The sequence below is a fragment of the Arvicanthis niloticus genome, chromosome 13, assembly GCF_011762505.2.
Source record: "Arvicanthis niloticus isolate mArvNil1 chromosome 13, mArvNil1.pat.X, whole genome shotgun sequence".
Lineage (NCBI taxonomy): Eukaryota > Metazoa > Chordata > Mammalia > Rodentia > Muridae > Arvicanthis > Arvicanthis niloticus.
This window is the reverse complement of record NC_047670.1, coordinates 47815423-47843337: the sequence shown is the minus strand read 5'-3', so window position 1 is coordinate 47843337 and position 27915 is coordinate 47815423. Positions and strand designations below refer to the sequence as shown.

Genomic DNA, 27915 nt, shown 5'->3' with positions numbered 1-27915 from the left:
GGCTTGAGGTTTGGGATCTTTTCACATTTTTTTTTTTTTTTTTTTGTATCTATATAAATGAAATCTTTTAGGGAAGCAACTCCAGGGTAAAGAAACTCCATTTGCGTTTCATACATACCTAATAAATAGCTTAAGGAGATTTTTAGATCAAACAAAGTTTCATTGTATGGAAATTTCTTTTTGCGGCATCATGTTGATACTAATAATGTCTTGAGAGCATATGTCTCTATTGGAGGTAGGGAGATCAGGTGTCCCGGGGCCAGCCTCATCTACATGAGTTTGAGGTTAACTCGAACTACATGACACCCTGACATAAAACAAAACAAAAAGTCTTGGGTTTTGTACCACTTTTCATTTTACGTTTTGAGATTAGAGGTACATGAAGCCTTTGTAGTGACGGTTCCCTGAATCCCTCCTACCCGAGCGCTCATGTGACTCTTTGAAATGGTTTGTCTTTATCTCTCTATGCTCTAATCTCCAGTCTGTTAGAAATGCCTGATGTTTCTACATCTACTCCTGAACTCCACAGAACCTTTCCTCACTATTGTCCCCACTCTTCTTCTCCTTCTCATAGGATATGGACATGCTGCACCTGGAACCGATGCTGGCAAGGCCTTCTGTATGTTCTACGCTGTGCTGGGTATCCCTCTGACGCTGGTTATGTTCCAGAGCCTGGGCGAGCGCATGAACACCTTCGTGCGCTACCTGCTGAAGCGTATCAAGAAGTGCTGTGGCATGCGCAACACTGAAGTTTCTATGGAGAACATGGTGACCGTCGGTTTCTTTTCCTGCATGGGCACTCTGTGCCTTGGGGCCGCTGCCTTTTCCCAGTGCGAAGATTGGAGCTTCTTCCATGCTTACTACTACTGCTTCATTACACTGACTACTATAGGGTTTGGCGATTTTGTGGCTCTGCAGGCCAAGGGAGCCCTGCAGAGGAAGCCATTCTATGTGGCTTTCAGCTTCATGTATATCCTGGTGGGCCTGACCGTCATCGGTGCCTTCCTCAATCTTGTGGTCCTGCGATTCCTGACCATGAATACGGATGAGGAGCTTCTGGAGGGAGAAGTTGCGGAGATACTCGCTGGAAATTCGAGAGGTGTGACTGTCCGTGTACCTCAGAGACGCAAGAGGCACTACCCCATGTATCTCCTCAGGAAATACGGCAGAACCCTGTGCTATCTCTGCTTCCCTGGTGCCAACTGGGGTGATGATGACGATGATGATGATGATGATGTCGTCGAGAATGTTGTTGTTACTGCTCCTGTTTCCGCTCCTGCTCGTGCTCCTGTTCCCGCTCCTGCTCCTGCTCCTGCTCGTGCTCCTGCTCGTGCTCGTGCTCCTGCTCCTGCTGCTGTTGCTGCTGGTCCCAATATCAGAAATGTCCGGGCTACCGTCCACTCCGTTTCCTGCAGGGTTGAAGAGATCCCTACAAACATGCTGAGGAACACCTACATCCGGTCCACATTCGGCATCATCCCTCCTGGAGTGCACACCTGCGTGGACCACAGGCTGCACATCCGTCGCAAGTCCATCTAAGTGTGGGAGGGAAATACACGGAAGAATCATTTGTCATGCAGATGTAAGTTTCATTGTCCCAACTCCTCCTTCCCTCCTTATTTATTATTATTCTCTTTTTTTGTGCTTACGGTCATCATCATTCCTTTCTCTCTTCCCTCCTTTCCTGGTTTCATTTCTTTCCGGCATTTCCAGCCAGGCAGAGCTGTTCAAAGGTAAAATAGAGGCCCATCCTCTCTGAAGCTCGCACCTGAGCATGAAGCATGGATTCCTTCCTTTCTCCCCACCAGAGCTATGCCTTACGTTTCTCCCCACCCTGCCTCCTCTGGGGTGGCTTTCCTAGGACAGGTGTGAGAACAGGAGCACCAAGACAGAGCTGAAAGGATGCCCAACCGAAGCCTTTGACTGCCTACCCATAGTGATGTCTCCGACCTAACTCCTCTCTTCTTCCCCCAAGGACTGGGTGGCTGTGTGTATGAGCGTGCAATATGAGTGTGTGTGCTTCTGTGTGCAGGTGTGTTGTGCGACAAGGTGGAAAGTATCAGACATTCATTTCCTTTCTCACGCATACAATTTCAGTCTCCTCGGAGGCTGCTTCCAAACAAACTAAACCCTGCAAGGTTTGATTTAACACCTTGCCAAATTGAGCACATCCCACAAAGCACTTTTAACCCAAAATGTATCAGATGGCCGTAGCTTTTAAATCTTTCATTCACTTCTCTTCAGGGTGTATGTAGGTGGGTAAACCCACAGGGATCAGGTTACCTAGCCAGTTTAAAATTAAATCTTGAAGAATCATGCACTTTGTGGAACTAGTTTGCATCGCTGACACGAGAAAGCAGAGGTCACAAAGGAGTAGCCCAAAGCCACTAGTGTCAAATTATTGAAGACATTTTGAATTTTGGTATTTCTAGTTCCAACAGTTTTCCCTGCAACTGAAGTTGTCAGGGTAAACAAGAAAATAGTTGGTACCCAAGAGCATCTATTTTATTATTTCCCTCTTCCTAACAATGATGTCTATGATGGGATGAGCTCTGCGAAGTCTCTACTTGCATGGATTAGAGTCCCAGTTTTGGAATGCTTGGATGAGAATGGGTATCAGAATGATGATGTGGTTTCTTTTCCTAATGAGAAAGCTACAGGGCATTCCTTGTTTAAATATATATAGAGAGGTATATATTTCAGGAAAGGGTGTCTCTAAATGCATTTGATCTGTAAATAGGGAGAAGTTCACATTGGTCTCAGGAAGAGGTTTAGAGGCTGTATCTTGGCCTACTGGGAACTTGTCAAGCTCAGGGGATGCTTTGTCTAGATAGCTGAGAAATTCCTCCCCACTCTCAATAAAGGATGACCCTGTAGGGGAAAGTTTAGGATAGAGAGTATGGCACATCGTATGTAGGCCCTTTCAATTGCAGGAGTCCGAGGGAAGCTCGGCCTCTATAGTCACTGAGGGACTCTAATTTCTCTCATCGCCATCCCTGCCATCTCTAAAAGTCACTCCCATTCACTCATCCTCCCACTCCTTCTTCTTCGTACACTGGAAGTTCCTGGCTTTTGGATGGAAATGGGTTTTGGCTACACTACGCACGCACAAGGAGCGCACTTACTGGTCTTCAAGATTTCTTAAAGGACACAGCATCCAAATGCCACCAGTCCCAAGCATGTGTGCCATTGGGCTGAAACCAGGAGCATCCAGGACTCCTCTGGAAAGTCAATGCATGCACTTAATGCTACACCCCGTGTTGAAATATCCCCTTCGTCTAGGACACGGGACCTTCAAAATAAGTCTGTGAACTTTAGACTCTCTTGGCCAAAGTTGACACATTCCAACTTCGAGGTCTTTATCAGTTCACTTGTTTGAGATTTTGTTGTGTGGAATGCCCTGTACAGGGCTCTCAAGTCTGTCCAGAGAATAGAAGCAATCACTCTTCTTGAATGTTTTTGCTCTGCAAAGAGATTGTTGGCTCTTTTGGGTCACAAACCTGACAATCCTGATGCCTATATGCAGAGTACTTTATGCCTCTGAGGAGGTTTCCTGGGACATATGTAGGAGTTGCCCTGAAACTGTGCCCTCAAATGGTGGGTAGGTATGTGTGATCACCTCTGATCTGTACATGGCATTGTGGCACTGAGAGAACGAAGGATCCACTCTCAGTCCCTACCCAGAAGGGTCCAGAAGGTGGACTTCCTGACACCAAGGTGTCCTAAATCAGCCCTACGGTGGTGGAGGAGGAATCCTGCTCGGTGACTTCACAGGGCCAAACATTAGGCCCAGGAGTCAAGTCAGAGGGACATAGGCTCAGCCTATCTTTAGAGCTGGCTTCCCATTCATGTATCTGTGCAAAGTGGTCACACAGTGACCATTGTGTGGAAAGGATTGAATGACAGGTACATCCCTTCTTCCCAGAGAAATATAGACAACACCTTCTATATTCTCACAGAGGTGACACCCCCCCCCCTTCTGCAAGGTAAAAGGCTGTAGAGTGAAGTCTCTTTACTCCTCACATGATAGCCACTGAAGGAAGTAATGAAGCAACTTGTACTTGGTTATCATCCTTGTAACCCTCCCATGTCTTTGGCTATTTATTGCCAGTTCAGCTTTGGAAGGAAGGGCACCAGATTGTCTCTCCCAAGCTCAACATAAGCACACTGAAGGAGGGAATGAGTCTTGGCTTATCTCCCTTTAAGTGGATCTTTTCCAATGGTCAGTTTGTTCCTTAGCATAGGATCTGATGAGATTGTTCTCTGGGCACATCCAGTGATGTGCTCTCTTGGGGCGAGAGCAGGGAGAAATCAAATTCTGAAGGACTCTCCTTTTTACAAGATGGGAGTGGGACATTTCTATGAAGACTACACCGGTAGAGTCAAAGGGGCTCCGAGCAGGGGGAGCTCTACTGGCTCCCTCATTTTATGAGGAGGAGACTGAGATTCAGGAGGGTCAACATATCTGAGGTCACGTGTAAAGGATATAGGTCTTCATGCTTCCTTTTGCTGTTGTCCTAGCTGCTTTGTTGATGTTTTGCACAGCATTCCAAAGATTCCCTGTTACTGGACTTTATTGTGTTTGTGGCCTCTCTTTCCCTCTCTCATGCACTTGGCACCTTATTTCAGCCAAGTGATTGTTGTATCCTTTCCTGCAGTTAACCAAACCCCTTCAACAGACCTCATGGCAGGTTGTTTGCAGAAGGGATTCAGTCTCAGGAACTGGAGGCTGGCTTGCTGTCCAGTTCCTGGAAGTTAAATTTGCCTTGTATATATATATACTTAAGATATCTGACTCACTTGAACTCTTCACTAAGTGATCTCCATCGTTACTTCATCAAGGACAGTAAGAAGTAGGCAATGATATGGAGTAACCCAGAGCTCTGGGCTTGCTGATTTTAGTGTTCATCCCATTTGGATCCTTAAAGATCCCAAATACCATCCCAGGAAGAAGGTGCTGTCTCACCCATCTGCCTGTTAGACTTTGAACATCAAGAGAATTTCTCTCTCTGGGTTTTAAGATTCTCTGTTAGCCCCTGAACTAGAACTAGCTCTGTTCTTCCTGGTTGCCCCACTTAGTCTTGAGGCCAAAGCAGTAACTTCTAAGACCTGAGCCCATGATGAGTGATTGACTGACAGAGGTGCTGGCTTCAGTACGACCATAGTGAGATGGGCACACCTGTATGTTCTCTGCGTACCTGATTAAGGAGACATCTAGAGAGTAGATAAGCTGAGACAGGTAACTTTTATCAGTTTCATCCAGATATGAAAGCTTTACAGATCTTGAATCCCAGTGCCAATCTATCTCAGCTGGAATCTAGAGGGATAAGGGCTCCTTGGAGATCTTCTTTGACTGTGTTTTGAGAGAAAGAAAGATCAGAAAATGATTACCCATCATGGAGGCTCCCAGCTTCACCTCTGTGTATCCTTTCTAAATTAATGAACACCAAGTCAGAGACTCACTGAGAGTGTCTACAGAGCTATGAGATTTGAGATATGCTGGAATGTGTTCATTCTACCAGCTCCTAGCTTGTCAGCATCTGTGAACTGTGACTTAGTTCTGAAAATGGTAGATGCATTTCCTCCAGAGTCAAGGTCTTGTCAGGACCAGAAGGTAGATGAGGAAGACTGGTAGGGCAGGGACTGGTTCTTCTGCCTTGCTTCACTGGGTTCTTGGGAGTCATTTCACTCCTTGAGCCTCTGTGGCTTTTTCTTTAATCTGATGGTACAGTAAGGGTGGGGATTTAGAGGCACTTTGTGCAAGATGAGCTTGACCCACAAGGACCTTTGGCTTGGATGATCTGGTCACATTTGAAGATTGATGCACCAAAAAAAAAAAATTCAGCTAAAATTGTGGCAGGAGATAGAGAGCTGGGAAGGTGAAGAGACACAAGTTCTGGCATAGAATATTGGACCATGGTGTAATGCATCATGGGTTCCCTAAAGTGCTAGGCTTAGATTGACTTTCTGTGGTCCCATCTTGACCACATGTTGGTAGATGTTGCTGCTTCAGGAAAATGAAAGTATATGATCATGATTCCCCTAACACCAACTTTGAAAAAAAAAGTCTGAGGGTGACAGAGAAGTTGATAGACTAGCATCATGGGATTCCCTAGACCTCTCACCCAGAGCCCCAACCTCAGTACCCTCCCTCAATACTGAGATGGTTGGAAGATAAGGTATCATGGTGTCTACAGCTTTTAGGTGGTTCAGCCAAAGATAACATTGTATATCTCCCATAAAAAGTGCATTCTCTTACATAGTAGTGGTGTTGTGACACCTAAGAAACTTAGCATAAGAATATCTAATATAATAATATAATCTGTATAAAGAATTCCCCCAAATGTCCCTAAAATGTCCTACTGAACTTGTTTGTGAATCTAAGATGCCATCAAAGATCACACCCCACACCTGCTTGTCTTGTTGTTCCCCAACCCCCAAATTGAGGGCATCTCCCTCACTGTGTTTGTGTCTCTTGATAATTGGTATTATTGAGGACCCCAGGCCCGTAGTCCTGTAGAATGCCTATGATCTGCTGTCGTCTGCTTGTTCCCTCGGCTTGAGGAACTGTTGACAAGAAAATGATGTAGTTGATGTTGTTTAGCCCTGATTTATGCATTTGATGTTTGTCTCTCTGGGGACCTCTGTGGTTACTGCTTTTGTTGTGAATAAATAAGTCATATTAAATGTTGTTTTCCTCTGTTAGGGGACTTAACTGCATCTTCAAGAGAAGCGTCCATGGATGCTGGGTCTCACTGTGAAGCCCAAGCAGGCTTCGGATTTCTGACCTCTCCCGGGGACCTCTTCCACGAGGGGCGAGTGTCAGCACCCTTCCCCCTAAATACCTGTGGGAATGTCCCAGCTATACCTAGACAGAAGGCACAGAGACATGCTCCTTGTAGGGTCCCTTGCCTGCAAATCTGTTGGGCCACCTTGGCACCTAGCAGCAACCTCATGAGTGGCGATGACCACCACATAATTTCCTCATTCACTCCAGTAGAAGACATGCTTCCCTGTCATGTCACTGGCCTGCCCTGCCCACCAAAGGGCTATCATTTGTTATTTGTCTTTGAGATGTTTGCTCTGGCTAATTCTAGAGCACATTTCTTTCCCTTCCAACCCATGACATGTACCTGCTATGGCTATGTGACCTTTGCTTGTCCTCCTGGAGGGTATCCCTGTTGCTCAGCAACATGGAGGTAGAGATGAAACATTTTAGTCCTTCCTTCAAAGTCTCTCCTTTCCTCTTTGATCCCTTGTGGACTTAGCAATGTCCTTCTCTGTGTTCCTCTGTGTTTGCTTCTCATGGGTGAACACACTGAGAAGCAAATGCCCGATGGGTCAGCCTTATATGCAGAGAGTTAGGAAGTGCCTACAGAGGGGAGGGAGGCCCCAGGATAAAGCAGGCCCAAGCATGAATTATCTGGCTGAAGTAGATATGGGGTATTCCAATGCAAATCCCTGGAAACAACCCAAATCCTGGTTTGCATTGCATTGCTTGCTATTCAATTGCACGTGCCTTGGGAACTGAGTGAGCCATTAGCAATAGACCCAGGATCTATCCACACAACAAGGCACTTCAGCATCGGAGGGTGGGAACATCTACAGACTATAGAAGCATGCTCGGATATTTCTCCCTGTAGTAGGTGGGGTCTAGTGATGGGAACGTCACAAGTGAATCTGGTGGGGCAGTGGTAGGGTGGTAGGGGTGACTGGGGGTGGGGGGATCATGGGCAATGACACAAGACTCTGCACCTCTGGAGCCCTGGGAGAGACAAGAACACCTACTTTTGCTCCCTATCCCATCTCCAGAGCAGCTGAGTGTGCTGAAAGCTGCTTGGGGCAGGTATTTTACACACCTGAGACCAACCTCTGTCCTTGACAAGTGGGTGGTGGATTTACCCCTTCGTTTCCACGTCTGTTTTCACACTGCACATGGTGCATGTGAATGTTTACTGAGCACCTGCTTTCCTCCCGGAAAAGTATGTCTACTTGGTCCAGCACAGGGCCGCCCTTCACATTAACTGGTTGTTGCTTTGTGGGGGACCGAACTAAATGTAACTCCAGATTTCTGGTGCAGCACTGTACAGAGGAAACATCAAGCAAGTCTTCTTATACTAGCAAGCTCTGCTGCTGGCAGGGGTGTGGGTGGTGGGCAGGAGGGCAGCCAGAGTACTTCTGTTCAGCAGGTGGCTGACAAGGTTCAGAAAAGCTGCAAGACTGGATCTCCAAGCCAGGTGTCTTCAGATCCCAGAGGGCTGGTACTGAAGTGTGCGGGTGGGCTGGAATGGGAGCCTCAAACACAGAAAGTGACACAAGGGTATGCCTTAGAGAGAGGAGGGAGGGGTTGGGAGGATCAGAGGAAATCACATGGGTGGGGCTCACATTGGGGAGGAGGCTTTGCATGGATTCCCAATGAAGGGGAGAAACTTCCAGGAATGTACCTGGTGGATGTGCCAGCTCTTTTCCCCTGTATTAATAATCTCAATGCTAAGATGGAAACCATGTGCTGTTTTAAGCCTGTAATTGTCATTATTAACCTTGTAGACGTTTATCTTCAGGCGTCATCTTTGCACCAGTGGATCCCAGAGGACACACCCAGGACCAACGGTAGTGAGTTTTCTGGCACGAAAGGTGGCCAGCAGGCCCATGCACGTGGCAGAAAGTGGCTTCCACTGCACAGGACAAAGGTTTTCTGATGGACCCCTCCAATAACACTGTGTGACCCTGACAGGTGACCCTTCCTGAGAGGTAGACCTGAGAATGACTTAGAGCATAGAAATGCTCAATTCTGTCACCCCAGCCAAGGATGGTTCTGGAAGGATTGGGGTAGAGCTCTATGCTGCAGATGCTGCTGTAACTGACCTTCTAGAACATGGGGCTGAGAATCTGACTTCAAAGGATACCTTGGTTTTGTCTGAAATTGTGTGGTAACACAAAGGTGGATAGGAAAGGGGTGGGCTTGATCTTCCCCTCATCCTACCTTCAATATGAAGACAACTGATACATTGAAGAGCTCTGCCAGAGGGGGATAGCTTATGGTCTGGAGGGATGTGGGAGAAGAGGAAGGACCTTGAGTAAACTTGGTTCATTTGGCTTTATAGCTTCCCATTTGCTCTTGAGTCCTGACCTTTTTACAGGCTCCAATCCAGTTCTGGGGAGACTTGGTATCAGGACAGCATGCTTGATTTGGGCTAGGGTGGGTTAAGGGAGGGTCTTGTAAACTTCAAGCATAGCTTTGGCTCTGAAAACATTGTTGGTTTGCCTTTGCAGCTTGCTAGACAGTGGGGAGAGGGGCCTCTGAGCATCTTCCTAAGAACTAGCCCTTCTTTCTTCCCTTTTCTTTCTAATATATGGTTGGGTCACAGGGGCTTGGCAAGTCATTTCTCATCTCCTCTATAGAAGATGGAACAGCCAGGTCAGAAGCAGGTATCTCTTAGATACACACTGGTACAGAAGAGATGAAACCCATGTCACCCCACTCTAGACATTTTGGTGGTAGAGGTCAGAGGAGAGACAATGTCAAGTCATTTTAAGTTGAGCTAGGTTCCTATGAATAGGCCAATTACCCTTTCCTAGGGACTTACCCTTTCCTAGGCTGCGCTGTATTGTAGATTTCTTATTGAAAAACTGGTCTGTACCCAGTTACCATCCATCCAGTGGACTCTCTTCCCCCTACCCGACAAACAATGGTATAGCTGTGGGTGGGACAGTCACCACAGTCAATCAAAGCTCTTCTTCTCCTAAAGGGTCCTTACTGAACTTCACCTAGAGAGCACAACAGAGTTCCAGATGTGAGCTGCAGCTCTGGGGATATTTCTGTGTAGTACTGGTTGATGTCTACCTACTGGTTCTACCTTCCTTCACAGATCAGGTAGAGCAACTGTATCTAAGCTATACTGAGAGCACTCCACAGGGAGTGTCCTCGCTGGTCCCATGAGGCTGTGAGTTCAGTGGACCAAATTCAGTCTAAGATGTGTGAACAATAACTGTAGGTTTAGGGAGTAGAGATAGGAACTAGAGCATGCCTTGACATTGTTTTCATTTCTTCAAACTGGAACTTTAGAAGTTTGGTAGAAAAATAAAAACCAAACAAAACGGGGAAAATGCAGTGAGCGGGAACCCAGTGAAGCAGAACCCACAATTAACAAGATTTCTCTATAACTTGATGGCTCCTCAGAGAAGAACATATTCCAGAAAGGGGCTAATTATACATTTGTTTATTCAGACCACAAATAGCATTTTGACAGCTGGTTTTGGGTTGGGAAGGCCCTTCTGAGGTCATCTTGGCCCATCTTCTGCCTTATCAGAAGCCTCCACCAAAGGAACACTGAGCTAAGGGGGCAGCAGACACTGTGAATCCCACTGGGCAGAATTTGCATAAGAAGTTAGATCAGGCCCATAGGGAGAAATCTGGGGTATTTTGTTATTTTTTTCTACACTGATAGAAAGGTTTACAATTACACACAGAAGATAAGGAACAAAGGGTGTCGAAGAAGAACCGAATTTTATCACACAGTTGATAAATGGGGACAGTGGCTTTTTAGCCTATCCTAGCATGTCAAGAAATGGTAGAACATTCCCCTCATAGCTGTACAGTCTTAACCTCAGCCCAGTGTGTATCTGTGTACCTCATGACAACAAAACCAGCCGAAAAGCAAAAATCAAAATGCCTGTCATTTGTGACCCCTGGCATAGACATGCAGATTGAATTAGTGTCAAATACATCTCTGTTAAAATAACTGGCATGTATTCACAGGGCTCATTGAGGGGTCTGGGGTGGGAGGTGGGAACATGGGAATGTGGGCCTTCATGTAATTGTCTGTGTGTGTGTGTGTGTGTGTGTGTTTAAGGGAGAAAGATATACAGAGACAGAAAGGGAGAGACAGAAAGAGAAAGAGAGACAGAAAGAAAGAGATACATAGAGAGAAAGACACAGAGAGAGAAAGAGAGAGAGAGGGAGAGGGAGAAAGAGAGAGAATACATACATATACATAGTCACTTGGTATCTTTGGATCTATGTGCTTTGTTTCTTTTGTTGGTTTGGGAAGTCTCATTATTGGGTGTTTTTGTGTGGTATGCTACAGTGTAATACCTTTGGTTCTAAAAGTAAAGCTGCCAAAGGCTGGCTAGAACACCCTCATGGAAAGGGCGATAAAGACTTGGAGAGTTCCTCAGGAAGTGGGGTTGAAGTACTCTCTGGCCAGTGTCACTGTCCAGGAGGGTGCCAGAGTGCATCCTGAGCCTTGGTGGGAATCTACCTTTTTGTCCTAGGGTTGGTGGGTGCATTTGCATGACAGGTCCAACACAGATAGCAGACCTTTGGTGGAACCCTGCACCAGAAGAGGCAACACCAGCGATCCCTGTCCAACTACAGAGTCATCTGCACTCCTGTGTGTGTCCGGTATTCATCCTCGCTGCCTGCTCAGCCTTCGGGAGAGAGCACCTTCACAAATGGCCTTAGAACACAACCATCGAGTGAATATAAGATGTATTTATTATGTAGCTTACCTGAAAAAAATGAACAAACATACCTGTATCACCAATGTTTACACATCTTAGTAGCCATCTAGCTCATGTAAAATATGTACCTTATACGGGGACTACATCTTTTTTTTTTTTTTTTTTTGTCTTTTTGTAACAAATGCCATAAACAAGCTGTATATATTTTACATGTGTTTAGAGGAAAATCACCCACTGTTGTAGCATTGTAAACTAATGCACTTTTCTATTTTTTTTTTAAATTAAAGTCTCTGGCATGATCCCATTGTGTTCTGGCCTTTTTTCCTTAAGCAGCTGACCAATGCTGAGCACCTTGGTGGCAACTCATGCATGCTCTCATTTCTCCTACTGCACAGAGCCCGCAAAGACTCCTGTGTTCATATTTTGGAGACAAAGCAGTCTTCTCTTCCTTCATGCAATGACAGCCACCGGAGCAGCTAAGCACCCAGGATCTTGGGCCTTGAACATATACTGGAGCTGTGGGGACTGTGAATCAGTCCCCCATATCTTCCTAAGGACTCCACTTGACACCATCAACTGCTTTGGTCACGTTTCCCCCCTGGTTTGCAATCAGCATTTTCATCTCTGTTTGCACACAAATGAATCCCCCTCATGCTCCCACTCACCAGAAGCAACTCCCTCTCCAGTGGCTCCTGTGGATGAACTTGAGGACTCTTGGCTTACCTTTTCCGTTCCAAAGCTGACCCCATCCTGGTGACAGAAGCAACAGAAATCCTTGCATCCCATACCCTACCATATTGGTTCTAGGGTAGTAGGCAATGCATCTTCTCAAGGCTATTGAGGCTTATATTTTCACCAGGGTTGTGATGGTTTGAGGTGAGCCAGAGAACCACATCCAGCAGATGATATTCCCAGATAGAGCCACCACTCACATTGAGGGGGGAGGGGTTCTGAAGAGGGAAGTATAGTTTCATATACTGTGGGATATAAGAGAGTAAGGTGACAGGGTGACTCTGGAATTCACAGCAGCATGCCACTGCATGAAGGTCATGAGACATCCTAGCTCTTGTTCTTCCTCTGTACAAATGGGAATTCTATAGTCATAAATATAAGGAAAGGGGGCGGGGAGTGGTTAACAGCAAGATGGTGAGTTAAATACAACCACGAAGATAATTACATCAAATAAAATCTCAAATACGAGGAGATGAATAAATGATACAATGGTTTGTAGACAGGAAGCTGAAGGGAAGCAGCAGAGGAGATGTTGGGAGGAATTAGTCTCATGGCCATAGGCAGCCATGATGGTGCCTTGAAGGGAGGGCTAGACCCATTTGCTCCCTTTGGTTTCTGGACAATTAGAAGGGATAGCCATCATATATAACATTACATGGAAAGGAGACATCCTTCAGTTTCTTTCTGTTAGGGGAGGAGGAGAGGTTAGCTCCCTGAGAGCCTCAAAGTTACAGTACATTGTCTTATCAGCCACGTCCTGGGAGAAAGAACACAGTGGGGGTGGGAAGGGAGAGAAGGATGGGAGAGAGAGAGAGAGAGAGAGAGAGAGAGAGAGAGAGAGGATGCTAGATAAGTCAGTAATGTCACAAGTAGTTCTCAGTGAGCACATGGACACAGACCTCATGCCAGGTTGTGGGGTAGGTACTTTCCGAGTGAAAATGTGGATTTCTGGTAGTGCTTTCCATAGACTATCCCTTTAAGCTGCACATCTCAGCCCTAACTGCAGTGAAAGATGCATATGTAACCAAAGGCCACACATACATACTGCCATGTTGCAGGTCCTCTTCCACCATTCTGTAGGATTTCTCAGAGTCTGCTGCTCAGGAGAAACTGAGCTTTCTCAGATCAAAGCTTCAGACATATTTGACGAATGGATCTATTTTTCACAGATGGGTTTGCATTGATCAAACCCTAAATCCTCCAGGGACGGGCAGATAGCAGCACTTCCTGGTTCCCTGGGTGGGGATAGTCGCATGACTCACTCTGCCCAATGAACCATGAGTGAAGTGACTTGGTTTTGTCCATGATGGAGTATTAAGTAGCAGCAGCATGAAGTCTTCCAGAACTTTTATTTGTTACACAGACAAGAAGATTATAAGATAGAGGCTGCTAAGCCCACGTCCTGAAGCAAGATGACCTTGCCACTGAAGGACACACCCAGCAAGAGAACATTATGTTTTCCAATCGCTGTGCCTTTGGGGTCTTGGAGGGACACAAGTGACCCATGTTTGTTCCTGAGTATGTGGATTGCTCAGGAGGTCAGTGCCGAGCTTGGATCTGGTTTACACTATCTCTAGATGAAATAGGGGTTTGCTCAGAGATGTCACCCCACCATGAAGTCCTAGAACTGGTTATTTAGCATGATTGAGCACTGCCCTGGAGTGAGGAGGGAAAGACAGACGCTTTCCATCTGTTCATGAGAGCAGATGGGCTCTGGGCTTTCATTGGTTAACACGTTAAAGATAACCGCAGCATGTGCACTGACATCACATTGAGGAGTGAAGACACAGTAACTTCCTGTGCAATTAATTTGACCAAAAAGTGAGCCCAACTTTGAATTCTCCACTTCTATTTGTCTATCGTTTGTGGTTGCAATCCTGTCTGTAGTCATGTGAATAAAACTGTCCATAATTCTACTGGTAGAATAAAGTTCCCATGAAGCTTTGCTCCATAATTTTCTGACATGTTTATAAAGTGTCCTCTTTCTGCACAGATAGAAGTAACAATTTAATCTGGCGCAAACCTGACTAATGGAGAAGCCCAGAAGCCAGACAACAAAGGAGATGAATCTGACTAAAACATTTAAAACTCTGAGCAGAAATAAATAGTATACAGTTAATAGATAAATGTTGGTCCAAGGACAAACACATCCTTAGGCCACAGATATAACGGTCGGGATACTTATAGGATACAAGCAGAAGTTAAGAGTTAGCTTCTTCACTGTCAGGTTGGGGGAGCTTTCCTGCCCCACCAAAAGGCTGCAAGCTTACTAAAATTTGACCCATTTTGCGAATTTTAAAATCCAAAAGGAAGCTGAGCAGTGGTAGTGCATGAGATAGATTTCTGAGTTTGAGGCCATCCTGGTCTACAGAGTGAGTTTCAGGACAGCCAAGGTTACAGAGTGTTGGGGTGACCTTTCTTCACACTGCATTAAAGTGTGTCTCTATATTTTCAGTAGTGAATTCTGTACTTCAGAGAGCTAAGTACTGAAGGCTGGCTTACACCTCTGCACACCAGCATTGCTACCAGCCACCTAGCACCAATGGAGTTCTGAAGTTGTTTCATAGAATCAGAATGCAACTCATAAGGGAGTGTCCAAGACTCTTTCCCACAAGTTTCTTCCAAAGCAGTTTTCCTGACCACCTCCCACTGAGAGCTTTTCATCAGTGTGACAGAGTTTCCAAGAAAATCAAGTTGAAGAAGAAAAAGTTTATTCTGGCTCATGCTTTCAGAGGGCTAAGGCCACTGACTTCTGTGTTTCTGGATAGCACTGATGTAGAATATCATGGTAGGAATGAGTGGTAGAGTATCTTCTCCCCTCATGGTTGGCCAAGAAGCATAAAAAGCTGAGGGAACAGATCAGGGACCCTTCAAGAGCACATGTCCAGTGGTTCGTGTCTTCCAAATACATGTACTTGCTAAAGTTTCCACCATCTTCCAATAACCAGGGGCTGTATCTTTAGCATATCAGCCTTCGAGGAATGTTTCAAATCCCAACAACACTCTGCTTTTAACGAATTATCTCCAACAAAATATTACTCTAATTCCAGAGACAGGCTGGTCCTGTTGACTTGGAAGTAATAAAAAGACGTTTTATTTGCCCCATCAGCCACAAGTTTTGTCAGAAAATTTCCCCAAGAATCACAGATTGGACTTTTCATAAGGGAATTATCAAGAGTGTGAAGAATGGGGCTGGAGAAAAGAGTCAGGGATTAGGTGTACTTACTATTATAGAGGATCAAGGGTCAGTTCACAGCACTGACACCAGGGGGCTCACAATTGCCTATAACTCCAGTTCCAGGTGATCTGATGCCCTCTTCTGGCACTCAGTGGGCACCTGCACATACATGGTGCACATACACACACCAAGGCACACACACATAAAACAAATGCTTCTTTAGAAACATTTTAAAGAGAATAAATACTGGAGAGATGGGTCACTTGCTGTAAGCCTGAGAACCTGAATTTGAATTCCTAGAACCCATGTCATCCTTAGCTATATAGTGAGTTCAGGGGCAGAATGGATATCTCAGCTCATCTGTAATTCCAGCCTTATAAAACAGAGGCAAATGATCTCCTAGGAAAGCTGCCTGGGTTTTGATTGAGAGACTCTGGCTCAGTGAACATGGTGGAAGAGGGATTGAGGCTGACTCCTGACATCAACTGCTAGCCCTTGCACACAGGCAAAATGTGTACAAAACGCATTTAGACATATAAAACAGAAGAAGTTGAAGATTGCAAAGGAGTTTGGAGAACAAAAATAACCTGAACACACTGTTCCAGGACAAGAATCACTCTTTTCTGCGAACAAGCATGTTTACAGTCCATGTCTGTGTGCTGGGCCATTGGGATTGTTCACCATTCAACCTTGCTACCTAGCCACACCTACTCTTACCTCCAGGCTGAGACCAGGAAGCACATGAATCTCTTATATACTCAAGGTTCCCAAAACGATTTTATATACTACAGAAAGAGTGGATCTTTGAATATTTTAAGAAGCAAAACCTTGCTGGACAGTAGTGGTGGTGCATGCTTTTAATTCCAGACCTTGGAAAGCAGAGACAGGCATATCTCTGTGAGTTCCAGGACAGGCTGGTCTACAGAGTGAATTTCAGGACAGTCAGAGCTACACAGAGAAACCCCTCTTTTGAAAAACAAACAAACAAACAAACAAACAAACAAAAACAAGCAAAATTTCAAGTTCAAAGTAATGCTAAGTAAGTCATGTTGTGTTTGAATATTTCTATTTTTTTTTTTTTTAGGAATAATGCAGACATCCCACTGAATATTCATTATTTTATTCCATTTAATTTAGTAACCTAAAGAGCTCAGAACGTACCATCAAACTAACAAAGTACAACATAACGTCAAAAATGTAATTTCATAATTGTAATGATTTGATTTCAACACAGATTTGAGCCTGGTGTGGTGGCATAATCTGTAGTTCCTACACTTGAGAGTTACAAACAAGAGGATCAGGAGTTTGGGGTCATCCTTGGCTATAAAATAAGTTTGAGACCAGCCTAGGCTATGTGAAACCATCCAGGCAAGCACTACACTGATTTATGTTTTTCATGGACATAGGGATGTCAATTCTTTGGTCAGTAGATCTATATTTGTTTAAGAAGATCATATTCCAAGTAGAATTAAAAAATATATTTTAATTTTATCAAATACTGATAAATCAAAATATAAAGCTTATTCCTATTAAGATAAAAATAGTTTAAATGTGAGCCTATTTAAACTAACTTTTAAAATATTTTTAGTATTTTGAAATATAACACAGAGTTACTGTTTTAAGTGTAAAGTAGTGTTTTGTTATATCCATGTAGTGGTATAAAAATGGCCACAATGTAACTTTGTAACATTTTGTCACTCTAAGGAAACTCTATACCTACCCACAACTCTGAGCAACCCCTAAACTCTTTCTGCTTCCACTGACCCTCCTCTTGCAAACCTTTTATAGGAACAGACTTATTTCTTACATATACACATCTGATTCTGTCCCTTTTAACACCTATTTTATTTTGATTTTGTGTGTATGGGTATTTTGCTTTCATGCATACCTAGGCACCATATGCATGTAGTACCTTCAGAAACCAGAGAAGGCTGTCTAATGCCCTGGAGCTGGAATTGCAGGTGGGTGTGAGCCACCATATGGATGCTGGGAAACAAACCAAGCAAACAAACCTTTGGAAGAGCAGCCAGTGCTCTTAACTGCTGAGCCATCTGTCTAGGTCTAAGATTCCTTTAAGGTTCATCTGTGCACTAGAGTTGGCATTATAGCTTTCTTATTGTTTGACAGCATTCCCTTGCATTTGTATTTGGCATCTCTATTCATTAGTGGATGAACACCTGGGCCATTTCCCCTTTGTAGCTACTATGAACAAGGCTGCTATGAATACCAGTGTAGAGTGTGCATACAAATGCTGTTCTATTTCTTTTTAGGAAACAGCCAGGAACACGGCTGGGTCATAAATTACACAGATTAAGATTTAAAGAAGAGACTAACTTCCTTTCTAATATGGCCCACATGTCATTTCATACTCTCTCCTTATCGTTGGTATCAGTTACTGGTGGATATCCAGTTACCTCCTTGGGATGTTAATCTACATGTCTTTGATAACTGATATTAATTATCTCTCAATGTGTTTATTGGTCCTGTGGACAATGAAAAACAACAGCTGGAAGAAATGTCTAAGTCCTTGGCCTATTTTTAATTGGCTTGTCTCTTCATTGCTGAGTTGTAAGAGGCCTTCATGGACTTGGGGCATGCGCTCCCTTATTGGACATGTGGTTTGCAGGTCTCTCAGAAGCTTCCAGTTGTCTCTTTACTTTCTTTGAGTTAGCCTCTGTAGGAATACCTTTTGTATTGAGTACATTAAAAGTATTACATTTCAATTTTCTGGTTTTCCTGGAATATTTGAAGGGTAGCCTATTCATATGAGTGCTTCTTTATCTCTATAAGCCAATTAGAAGAGAACTCATTGACTTCAAGAGGCACAGTAATCTAATTTATTAATTCCATCTGGACACAGAACTTTGCCTACTTATGTAATCAGAGCTAAAGGATATTCTGAATTACTGATATGGCTGTTGATAGGAAGAAAGCAAAGGCTTCAGTTTACAATGTCAGCCATGATTCAAGGGCAAACAGAAATATCCAGTGGTCTCCACAGCAGAGAGTTGTTCACTGTCCTGGCTGGCACAAAATTACTCACAAAATCCAAAGCAGATACCCAGAGTGTGGAGCTGAATTCTCTGTCAGTCCACCTCTTTGCAGTGACCCACATTGTTGGCTTCTTGGGCATAGGTGCAACTAGCAAGAAATAACTCAAAAGACTGAACTCAAATGCCAAACTCAAAATTAGTATGCATAGATATTAAAAGTAGGTTTTTATGGCTTTGTGTACACCCATGTGAACTGATAAATGCCTGGGGTTCAAAGACCCTGCAGGTCTCCAGCCATGGTTTATCTGGTTCCTGCTGCACACATCTGCTAAGCAACACAGATCCTAAAAGGCCAGTAACAAAACCCTTGTACAGTTTCAAAAAGGAATTTAAAACACAGTAATGCCTGTATGCTAACATAAGCCCAGTTTTATTGAGACCTACTTGACAGATGAGAACACACACATGAAAACCACATGGCTTTATAAAAATACATTACCACAATGAAGCTAATTAACATACCCATCATCCCACATACTTCCTTTATCATACTTAAAACCTGGTCACCTCTTAAGAGACTCCAAGCATACAACACAGTGTTAATTAGAATTGCTCTGGCAAAGGTTTGCTCTCTGGAACTTAATTAGCTGTAGAGCTGACCCCTCATCTCCCAGTACTACTGTTCTACTCTGCTTTGGTGAGTTAAAATGCTTTCTTTACACCCACATGCATACTTATGCTTCTAAGATTTTGTGTCACTAAATGTAATGTTGTTCTCTAAGTTCTTATCTGCACTGCTGTAAATGGTAGGGTTTTAAGGATGAATAACATTCTTGTATGTATACACACACATATAAGTAATCATATTAAATAGGCTTGTCCAATATATTATAATAAGGGAATATTATACAGCAATTATAAATGCTACTCACTCTCTTGCAATTATTTTTAACAGAATATTCTATCATATTAGAATATTGAAATGTTAATACAGAACCAACTATTATTTAATATTTTCTGTATCTACCAATCAGTTGGACATTTAGGGCTGTTTTTTTGTATCTTCATTTTCTTTCATAGATATTAAGGGTACATTCAGATCTTTCTCTTGGTTAAATTTGTTACTAAGAATTTTGTTTTTTAGGGTTGTATTGTAAGTGTTTAATTTCATTTGGATAGTTTGTTAGTGCATTGAGATGGAACACCTGTTTGCATGTTGATCTTGGATAGTATTTTTAATTTATTGAGTGCATTTAAAACATGTAGTGTTTGATGTAGTGAAATGATTACTATAGTCACATTATTATATCTAGTTCTTATAAAGCAAGTTAAAACAAGACACCTGAGCGTCTTAGCACCCATCCTGTGAACAATATACATGTTCACATCCAGTGAACATGAAACTTGATTTCTAATATCATCTTGCCACAATTTAGAGTCACATAGCAGGGAGCTACAATTGAACTATATACACCAGGTTGGCCTGTGAGTGCTTCTGTGGAGAATTGTCTTGGCTGGCTTAATTGATGAGGGAAGACTCACCCCAAATGTAGATAGAGACTTCTGATTGCTGCAGTCTAGATTAAAAAAAAAAAAAGTTGTAGAAGAAGGAACCTTCTTCACTTGCTTGATTTCCAACCCACCAGGTCATTTTACCCTGTTGCTGCCACCATTAATTCCTTCACTGATGCTAGAACAGTCTTTTCCTGGCTTTTCCTATGGACTAATGACTAGTGCTATCCAGGAAGTCTATAGGCCTTTGGTATTGTATCAGGACTGCTGTGGTACCTAGCTTCATAGACTGAGCAATTACTGAATCTTAGCCTTTTAGGCTCAAGATAGCTCTTGCTGGACTATTTCAGAAATATTTCATAGGCTGATTAAATAATCCCTCTGCCAAGTCCTGCATGGCTGTGGAAGGGATGGCATGGCAGAGTTCCCACTCCTGGAGCAGAGCCAGCAGGGAATGGGCCTTCACAAGTGTTGATGGTAGCTAGGTATAAGTCTTGTTTGTATAATAATGCATATATTTCACTTCATGTTCTTCCTTTGGGAAATATTCTCCCTGCCAATGTTATCAGGGAATGTTGTTACTGCTAAGTTTAATGATTCTACAATATTAGAAACAGCTTGAGTCAGGAGGTGAGAGTTTTGTCTGGTGTTCCTCAACAAGTGAACTTCAGAAGAGCCAGCCCTTAAGGTTGTTGGAAAGAACTCTGAAAACATGAGTTCAAGGACAGATAAACAGGATTTCTCAACTATACAAAATGCAAGGATACAATATAAATTGTATGAGGGGCTTCATAGACCTGAAAGAACAGAGACAGCTGCACTAATGAGTCAATAAAGGGAAAGGAATAATTAAAAAGCAAGGCTCATGGCTCAAGTAATAAAGGGACACCAGGAACTGAAGGAGTGTTTACAAAGGCAGGAAAACTTCTGAGTTCAAAGTCATCCTGGGACAGATCGAGTTTAGGTCCAGGCATGGTGGGAATGGTGATTTCAGAGCAGGATCTCACCCAGTTACGATTACTGTTTGTGCTTACAAAGGCAGGTAGATCTCTGAGTTCATTTGCTGTGTTTTTTTTTAAAAGTTACTTGTTATCTTTTTTCTATGAATCAAGGGGCTAAGGTCATAAAATGCTGATTTTGTGGAATAATCAAAAGGGAACCTGGGGTATATGACTGAATTGATATGCAAATAAAAGACCAGGCTTTGGTCTGCAAGAGAGAGCTACCTAGAGAGAAGTGTTTGGAGAACTAATGCAGTTCTTTTAGAAATTTTCTGACCAAAGTCAGAAAACCCAAAAGCTATCCTAGAGAGATCTTACAGCTCTTTTAGAATTTTTTTCTAACAGGTTTTCTGATTTTGGTTAGAAAACTCAAGACCTATCTCAAGTAGAGAAAGCTGTCTTGAGCAGAGAATTATCTTGAGCAGACTACAGAGCCAAGAGCTGTCTACAGAGCTGTCTAAGGAGCTATCTTGAGCAGACTACAGAGCTGTCAGCTTGAATCTATCACTGACTTTGAGTAATTTCTTCAGCCGCTCCCAAATACCCCTTCCTCAAGCGCCCCTCTCCAAGCCAAGGCTGGTCCTTATCATCCCTCTTTTAATATATTTATTAAGTCTACTCTACTCTCCAGCCCTAGACTTTTTTGGTGAGTCTCCCTAGGCTCACCAGAACACTTCTTTCCATAACACTGATCACAAACCTTACCTCTGAGTCAGTAGCCTGTCTATGCTTTGCTCAAAACATCAGACTCTTGGAATGCTTAGAATATAAGTTTGATTACTGTGGTGTGACCATACTTCCAGTGGGGGAACTCTAAAGTTATCAAAATGGTTGCTCTCTTCTCTCTCTCTCTCTCTCTCTCTCTCTCTCTCTCTCTCTCTCTCTCTCTCTTTTCTCCAGATCTTCTGGATTCAGACTATAGGAGGTCAATCCCTAGTAGATAGCCACCATTAGGAGTCTCTACTATCCTTAATGGATGCTAACTTTGTCTGTCTAAGGATCTACCCCTTTTCTATTGATTACATTCTGTGTAGTAGATAGTGATCTTCTTACAGTCAAGCTTCCTTCTTTCACTTCCTTGGTTACCTGAGGAAGGAAGGTAAAATTAAGTTTTATTTGGCCCTTGTTGGAGGGGAAAGGGCTGATTTGCTGCCTTCTGGAAATCACTCTCTCACTCAGGTCTTTTATCTTTTCTGGTCTGGTATTCATCAGTTGGTAGCAATGTTGATGGTGGGATTTTTATTTATTTTTTATATTTTATTTTATTTGTGGTGGGAGGGAGAGAGCCAGGTGTATGGCTGGCAGCATTCACACTTGTCATTTTTGCAGCCAGACTTCCTGCTAGATCACTCCACAGACCCCAGGTTTCAGCACTCCCCAGGGTGGCAGGTTCCACTCTCCCTCACAGCTGATTTATAGCTGATTACAATTTGCAAGCCCGGCTCCCCAGTGCTGACAGCAAACATCCTGAAAACTGACCTCAGTTGATTTGAAGAGTTCCAGATAGCTTCTCAATGATGTACAGAAATGCCTCCAGCTTAAGAAGGTCACACTTCTCCACAGCAGAGCCATCTGAAGTGCTAAGACTGTCCCCCTGTAGACACAGACCCACTTACATAATTGAGAACTTCATGTTAAAAACCACCCCTTCTTGTTCCTGCCTCCCTCTTTGTGAAAGTGAAAACTTTCCTTACTCCTCTCACAGCAAATTTTGGAATTTGAAAAAATTTGAAAAAAGATTTTCTTTTCACTGGGCCCTCTCAAAGTCTGAGTCAAGCTTGGTGCCTTTTAGATAGAAATCTTGTAGCTTATTTTTATTAATGGAACAGTAATGAAACATGATGATGTTAGGTGGTTTGTTTGTTTGTTTGTTTTGTTTTTTTGGAGTTTCTTATTTCATTGCTCACAAATGCTTACAAGCCCTTCCACATGCTAGTGGGCTAGAATGTGTTTGCAGTAATTGTAACTGCAAACATTTCATGTAACTGTTTTTATTTTACATTCTAAGAAAAACTGAATAACAAAATCTGTGTCTACTTCATTTAAACATTTTTAAAAGTTATTGAGTACCAGTCTTGTTATATATTTAATTTTAAGAGGTATGCATGTTTGGGTGTATGTGTATATATACTTTTTAAATGATTAAAAAATTTTAAAGATTTATTTCTATGTTTGTAATTTTGCCAGCATGTATGCATATGTTCCATGTACATCTGGGGCCCAGGAATCCAGAGCAAGGTGTTGGCTTCCCTGGAACAGGAGTTACAGATGGTTGTGAGCCACCATGTGGGTGTTCTAATCAAACCTGCTTCTTTTGCAAGAGTAGAAAGTGCTCTAAGCCAATGAGCCATCAGTCTATCCTTCTAAGATAATTTTTAGTTGCCAACAACAGATTTTTCAGGGTTCTTACCTTTGTCAAGCCAAGACATGATACAATTTTAAAATCTGGAAAAATGGTCATAAAAAAAACAGCAGCACCCTGGGTATGGTGGCACACACATCCTAGCACTAGCACTTGGGGAACAGTGGTAGACAGACAGAAGTCTACCTGGTGAGTTCCAGGACAGCTAGGCTGATGCAGATAGACCCTGCCTCATCCTCCTGCCCTGAAAAATAAAAAAAAAAAAAACCTGGTTCACCCACTTAAAGACATACAAAACTATCTGGTGACACTAACGTGCCTCATTATGATCTCAATATATTTCCTCTTTTACACTGACTTAACTGTGTGTACTTTCAGATGTAACCAGTTTTGTCTGTGTTTATGAATATTAGCTATTTGGAATATGATGTCTATGCTTCCCAATTTCAGTCCCAGCTTTCCAGGCTTTCATTTAACTATAATTGTTTTATTGAAAGTAAAAGTATTTTCAGGATCTTGTAAACAAAAATAAGACAGTAACTGGCCCCGGTATTCATGTACATGTGTGTAGAAGTAAATGGGACCTAGTGGGTTATTAAGAAAGGAAAGAAGACATAAAATTGGGAGAGGGTGGGTTGGAGAAAAACCTTGGAAGAGATGGAGGAGGCAAATAGTTGGTGGAAATGATTATATATATATATATATATATATATATATGTATATGTATATGTATATGTATATGTATATGTATATGTATATGTATATGTATATATATGTGTGTGTGTAAATTTCAAGGAACTTATTTAAAAACAAAGGGGACATTTAATTAGAATATAAACTTATAGGTATAAAATGTGGTTTTGATAACAATTAAGAAACTAATTTTTGTGTGATAAGATTATCCCCTAAGATAAAGGATTGCTCCAACATGGGAATAGACAATAAAGAACACCACTAAAAGATTAAATTACTCTGTAAAAGTATTATGGAATTTAAAACTTAGATAATCTAGGTATCAAGAAGTTGACTCAAATTAAGAATCATTAACATTCCTAAGGTCAAAAGTCAATACCCTGAGATAGAACTGGAGCTTGAGTGAACACAGTATCAGTTGATTAAGATGCCTTTACTTCTTCAGCTACACAGTGATGTTCCTTATTCTAACTTTAAATGTAATACTTACATTATGTCATTATGCAAGTGGTATGCCAAAGGCCAGGTAAAAATAAGTCAGACCTGAGTCATAATGGCAGAGTAGATTTGATATTACCCCAGGATTTCTTCCTCAGTGGTATTACTAACTACTTCCTCTCTCTGGAAGACTGCCTTCTTTCCCAAGCAGCTTTCTTTTTTATCAGATTGTAAGAATGAGTTTATAGCAAAAAGGACATACAATATTTGGCCTTTGTCAGGCCCAAAGGAAACTCCAATTCCTCAAACTCCAAAAGGCACTCCAGATATCCAAAAATGGGCTCAATTTGGACTATAAGAGGATTTCTGGTAGTTAGATAAAAGCCAAAAATTCCTCAAAAACTTATGAGGCCTACTCTCTATACAAAGAGAAGGGAAATATGGCTACCTGTGACACCAGGCTTCTTCAGTATTACAAATAAATATCTGTTATACACTTCAAAAACCTTCTCACTTCCTATCCTACCCTAAACTTCCTCCCACTCACAGACTTCTTTCCTCACAGCTACTTATTCTTTCTTCTTCCCCTTAACCATCTCAAGGAACAGTCATGCCATTAGGTCAGTTTCTACAGCTTCCACATTGCATGTGATGCTTGGCCAACAGAGGTGCTGTGAACGGAAGGTTCCCAACAAAAGCCACACCTGGACTAAATAGCCAAGGCTGATGAACATTGCCATGATCGTGGAGTATCAAAATGTTAACAGATCCAAAGCCAAATTATCTTGGGTATGAAAGTTCTTTAAACAGCCATTTTTGCCCCCCTCCTTGTTTGTGATCTGACATTTTATGACAGAATTCTGCTCTGAAAGAGTCTAGAAGCTTCTCTCAGTCAAAATACTTCTCTGAATCAGTAAAAGATATGAAATTCTTCAGAAGACACTCCAATCAAACAGATGAGTGGTAATTCATCAAGTGGTGATTCATCAGGACATTCTGAGGCACACCCTGTTCTGGGTCATAATTTTTCTTGGAGTGTCCCTTATTATATTAGATCTCTGCATAAAGGCTTGCTTACTTCTTCTGGGATAAAATTTCTTTGCATGCTGGAGCTCATCCTAGCTAAGTCTTTCTCTGCCTTTCTGCATCAGGAATACCTACCAAAGCCTGATTCACCATCCTGCCCAATTATCCTGTTACTGTACCTTAGGCCTATTTTTTAAAATTATTGGGTTTCAAATCTCTCCCGTCTCCATGACTCCAACCCCATCGGATTCCCATTATCATCCCCACTGCTACTACACTATTAGGTCTCAGCTCTTGGATTCATTTTTCTAGATTGAGATTGGCTTTGAGTTCACAAGGACAGCATAATCCTCTTCCTGAACCAGATACAACTCAATTCTTGATCTAAATCCCAGAGTCACCCCTGGAAAATCACTCTATAGATAATTCCATATACTCCTGTGTCCTTTTGGAAGATCTTATACCCTCTTTCAAGAACAACTGGATTAAAGTTTCTTTTTCTGCCTCCAATGTTTCTTATGTCTCTAGATCATTAGACAGAAACCACCTTCCAGATAATATTTTTTTTAGCTTTCTGTGCTGGCTACTTCTATGTCAATTTGACACAAACTAGAGTCAGAAGAGAGGGAGCTTCAGTTGAGAAGATTGGGCTCTAGGCAAGTATGTAAAGTATTTTCTTAATTACTGATCGACGGGGAAATGCCCAACCTATGGTGTTATCCCTGGGCTGGTAGTCCTTGGTTGTATAAGAAAGTAGGCTGAGCAAGCCAATAAGCAACACTCATTCATGGCCTTTGCATCAGGTCCTGCCTCCAGGTTTCTGCCTTGTTAGAGTTTCTGTTCTGATTTCCTTCAGTGATGAACACTGATATAGAAGAGTAAGCCAAATAAACACTTCCCAGGTTTCTTTGGCCATGATGTTTTATCACAGAAATGATAACCTGAACTAAGATATTCTCTTATAACATATTCTCAGTTTTCAAAATTTCCCAACTGCTAGTCTTTATAACTGATGCTCACATACAAAGGCCCTCTGTGTTCTTCTCTGCCCCCTCTCCTTCTCTGCCTCTACTTCATTCTCAACTTCCCTTCCCATGCCCCTAAACTGTACCCTATACTAGACCCATCATATGGCTAGTACCGCAGGGGGAAAGGATGCCTCAGAATGGGCCTGCCGAGGCACCCCTTCTACCACATTACACTGTGCTCTAGAAAACATATGCTGTTTTTTGTTTTGTTTTTTAATAAAACAACATTTTGTAGCATGACTCAAATTTACAAACTCTCCAGTTGCATGAGTTCATATTTCCCATTGCCACATGGACTTTCTAGCCATTGGATCACTAGAACTCTCCATCGAAACACCGACAAATTGATAAGCTTCCCATATCCATAGTGTTGTTTTTGGACCTTTTCCCTTGACTGAGCTCTCTCTCTCTCTCCTTAAGATGGTTCCAGGACAGTTTCTCTCTCACACTGCTGGAAAATCCTAGGCCTATGTAAACCATTCTCCTTTGGGCTCTGGTCCCACAGCTCAGCCTCTAGATTACCATGTGATGACTTGGTAAATCAAGTCCAACTGCTCGTTATTAGCTATTAATTTATCCTTGGGACAGTGAAAGCTATAAAATTAATAGCCTCTACTCTTACCCAATGGGTACTTTCAGGCTCCCCACTAGGATGCCTCCATCCTCAACTCAAAGGGACGGGTCTTGGGTCTTCACTGCTACTTACAGACTCCCTACTGGGATGCCTCTTGGTCATAAAGGCTTCCAAATTCACAGGCTAAATCTGTCCCCAATACCCACTAGATAATAACTCTAAATGGCTGCTTAACAGAGCTTCTTTAAAAAAAAAGCTTTTACAGCTCTCACCAGTGATCTAAAAAATTGAAGATTTCTCCGTAGGCTTTTCCCCACCTTCACTCCCAACTACTTCATTGCTTTGCTCTCTACTCCAGGATTTTCCCCTTTGACTTTTAAAAAGCACTCTCCAGATCTTGTTTTGAACTTAACTTGCTCTGCCTCTGCTCCCCTGAGCTCCCGCACCCGCTCCTGCCCACCTCCACCTCCACCTCCACCACTGCCAGCTGTTTGCTCTAGTGGGCAGTCTTACATTTCTACTTCCTGGGAAAATTTTATCTCTAATCTTTAATTTCCTTCCATTCAGGGCCCCACCAGCTCTAAGCCAGGTGTGGCAGGAGGAAGGATCTCTAAGCACAGCAAGGATCAGCTGAGCCACTGCTCCCTGTACAGTGACAGAGGCTGCCTGCAGTGACAGGGAGAGAACTCCTGTCCACTAGACAAAACATGTCTGTTTGTCTCTGCCGACACATAGCAACACTTCTGTCACTTCATTCTAAGGTACAACATGTGACTTTCCTCCACAGGTGGAGCTATTGCTTCAGCACCAACTTAGCTAAGGGCAGTCGCACAGTTGTCTGTCATCTTTGTTATGGGCAGTTCCCACCTCATTGCCTTCACACTTTAGAACAGCCTAACTTAAGGGCTCTAAAGA

The 27915-nt window shown here is 42.7% G+C and overlaps 1 protein-coding gene and 1 non-coding gene across 4 annotated transcripts in view; both read left to right on the top strand.

Moving 5' to 3' along the window:
* Nucleotides 1-7692, top strand: part of Kcnk9 (potassium two pore domain channel subfamily K member 9) — a 40640-nt gene extending 32948 nt beyond the window's left edge. The window contains exons 2-3 of one of the 3 annotated variants that reach the window (XM_076911448.1): nt 575-1582; nt 6707-7692. In XM_076911448.1, the coding sequence (XP_076767563.1) occupies nt 575-1539 (965 nt within the window). In that variant the 3' untranslated portion in view covers nt 1540-1582; nt 6707-7692. The other 2 variants (XM_076911447.1, XM_034517306.2) reach the window with 2 other exon arrangements.
* Nucleotides 7693-21187: 13495 nt separating this feature from the next.
* Nucleotides 21188-21252, top strand: LOC117719477 (U7 small nuclear RNA). Its single transcript, XR_004608195.1, has one exon. It is a non-coding gene; the product is annotated as a U7 small nuclear RNA (small nuclear RNA).
* The last annotated feature ends 6663 nt before the right edge of the window (nt 21253-27915 follow it).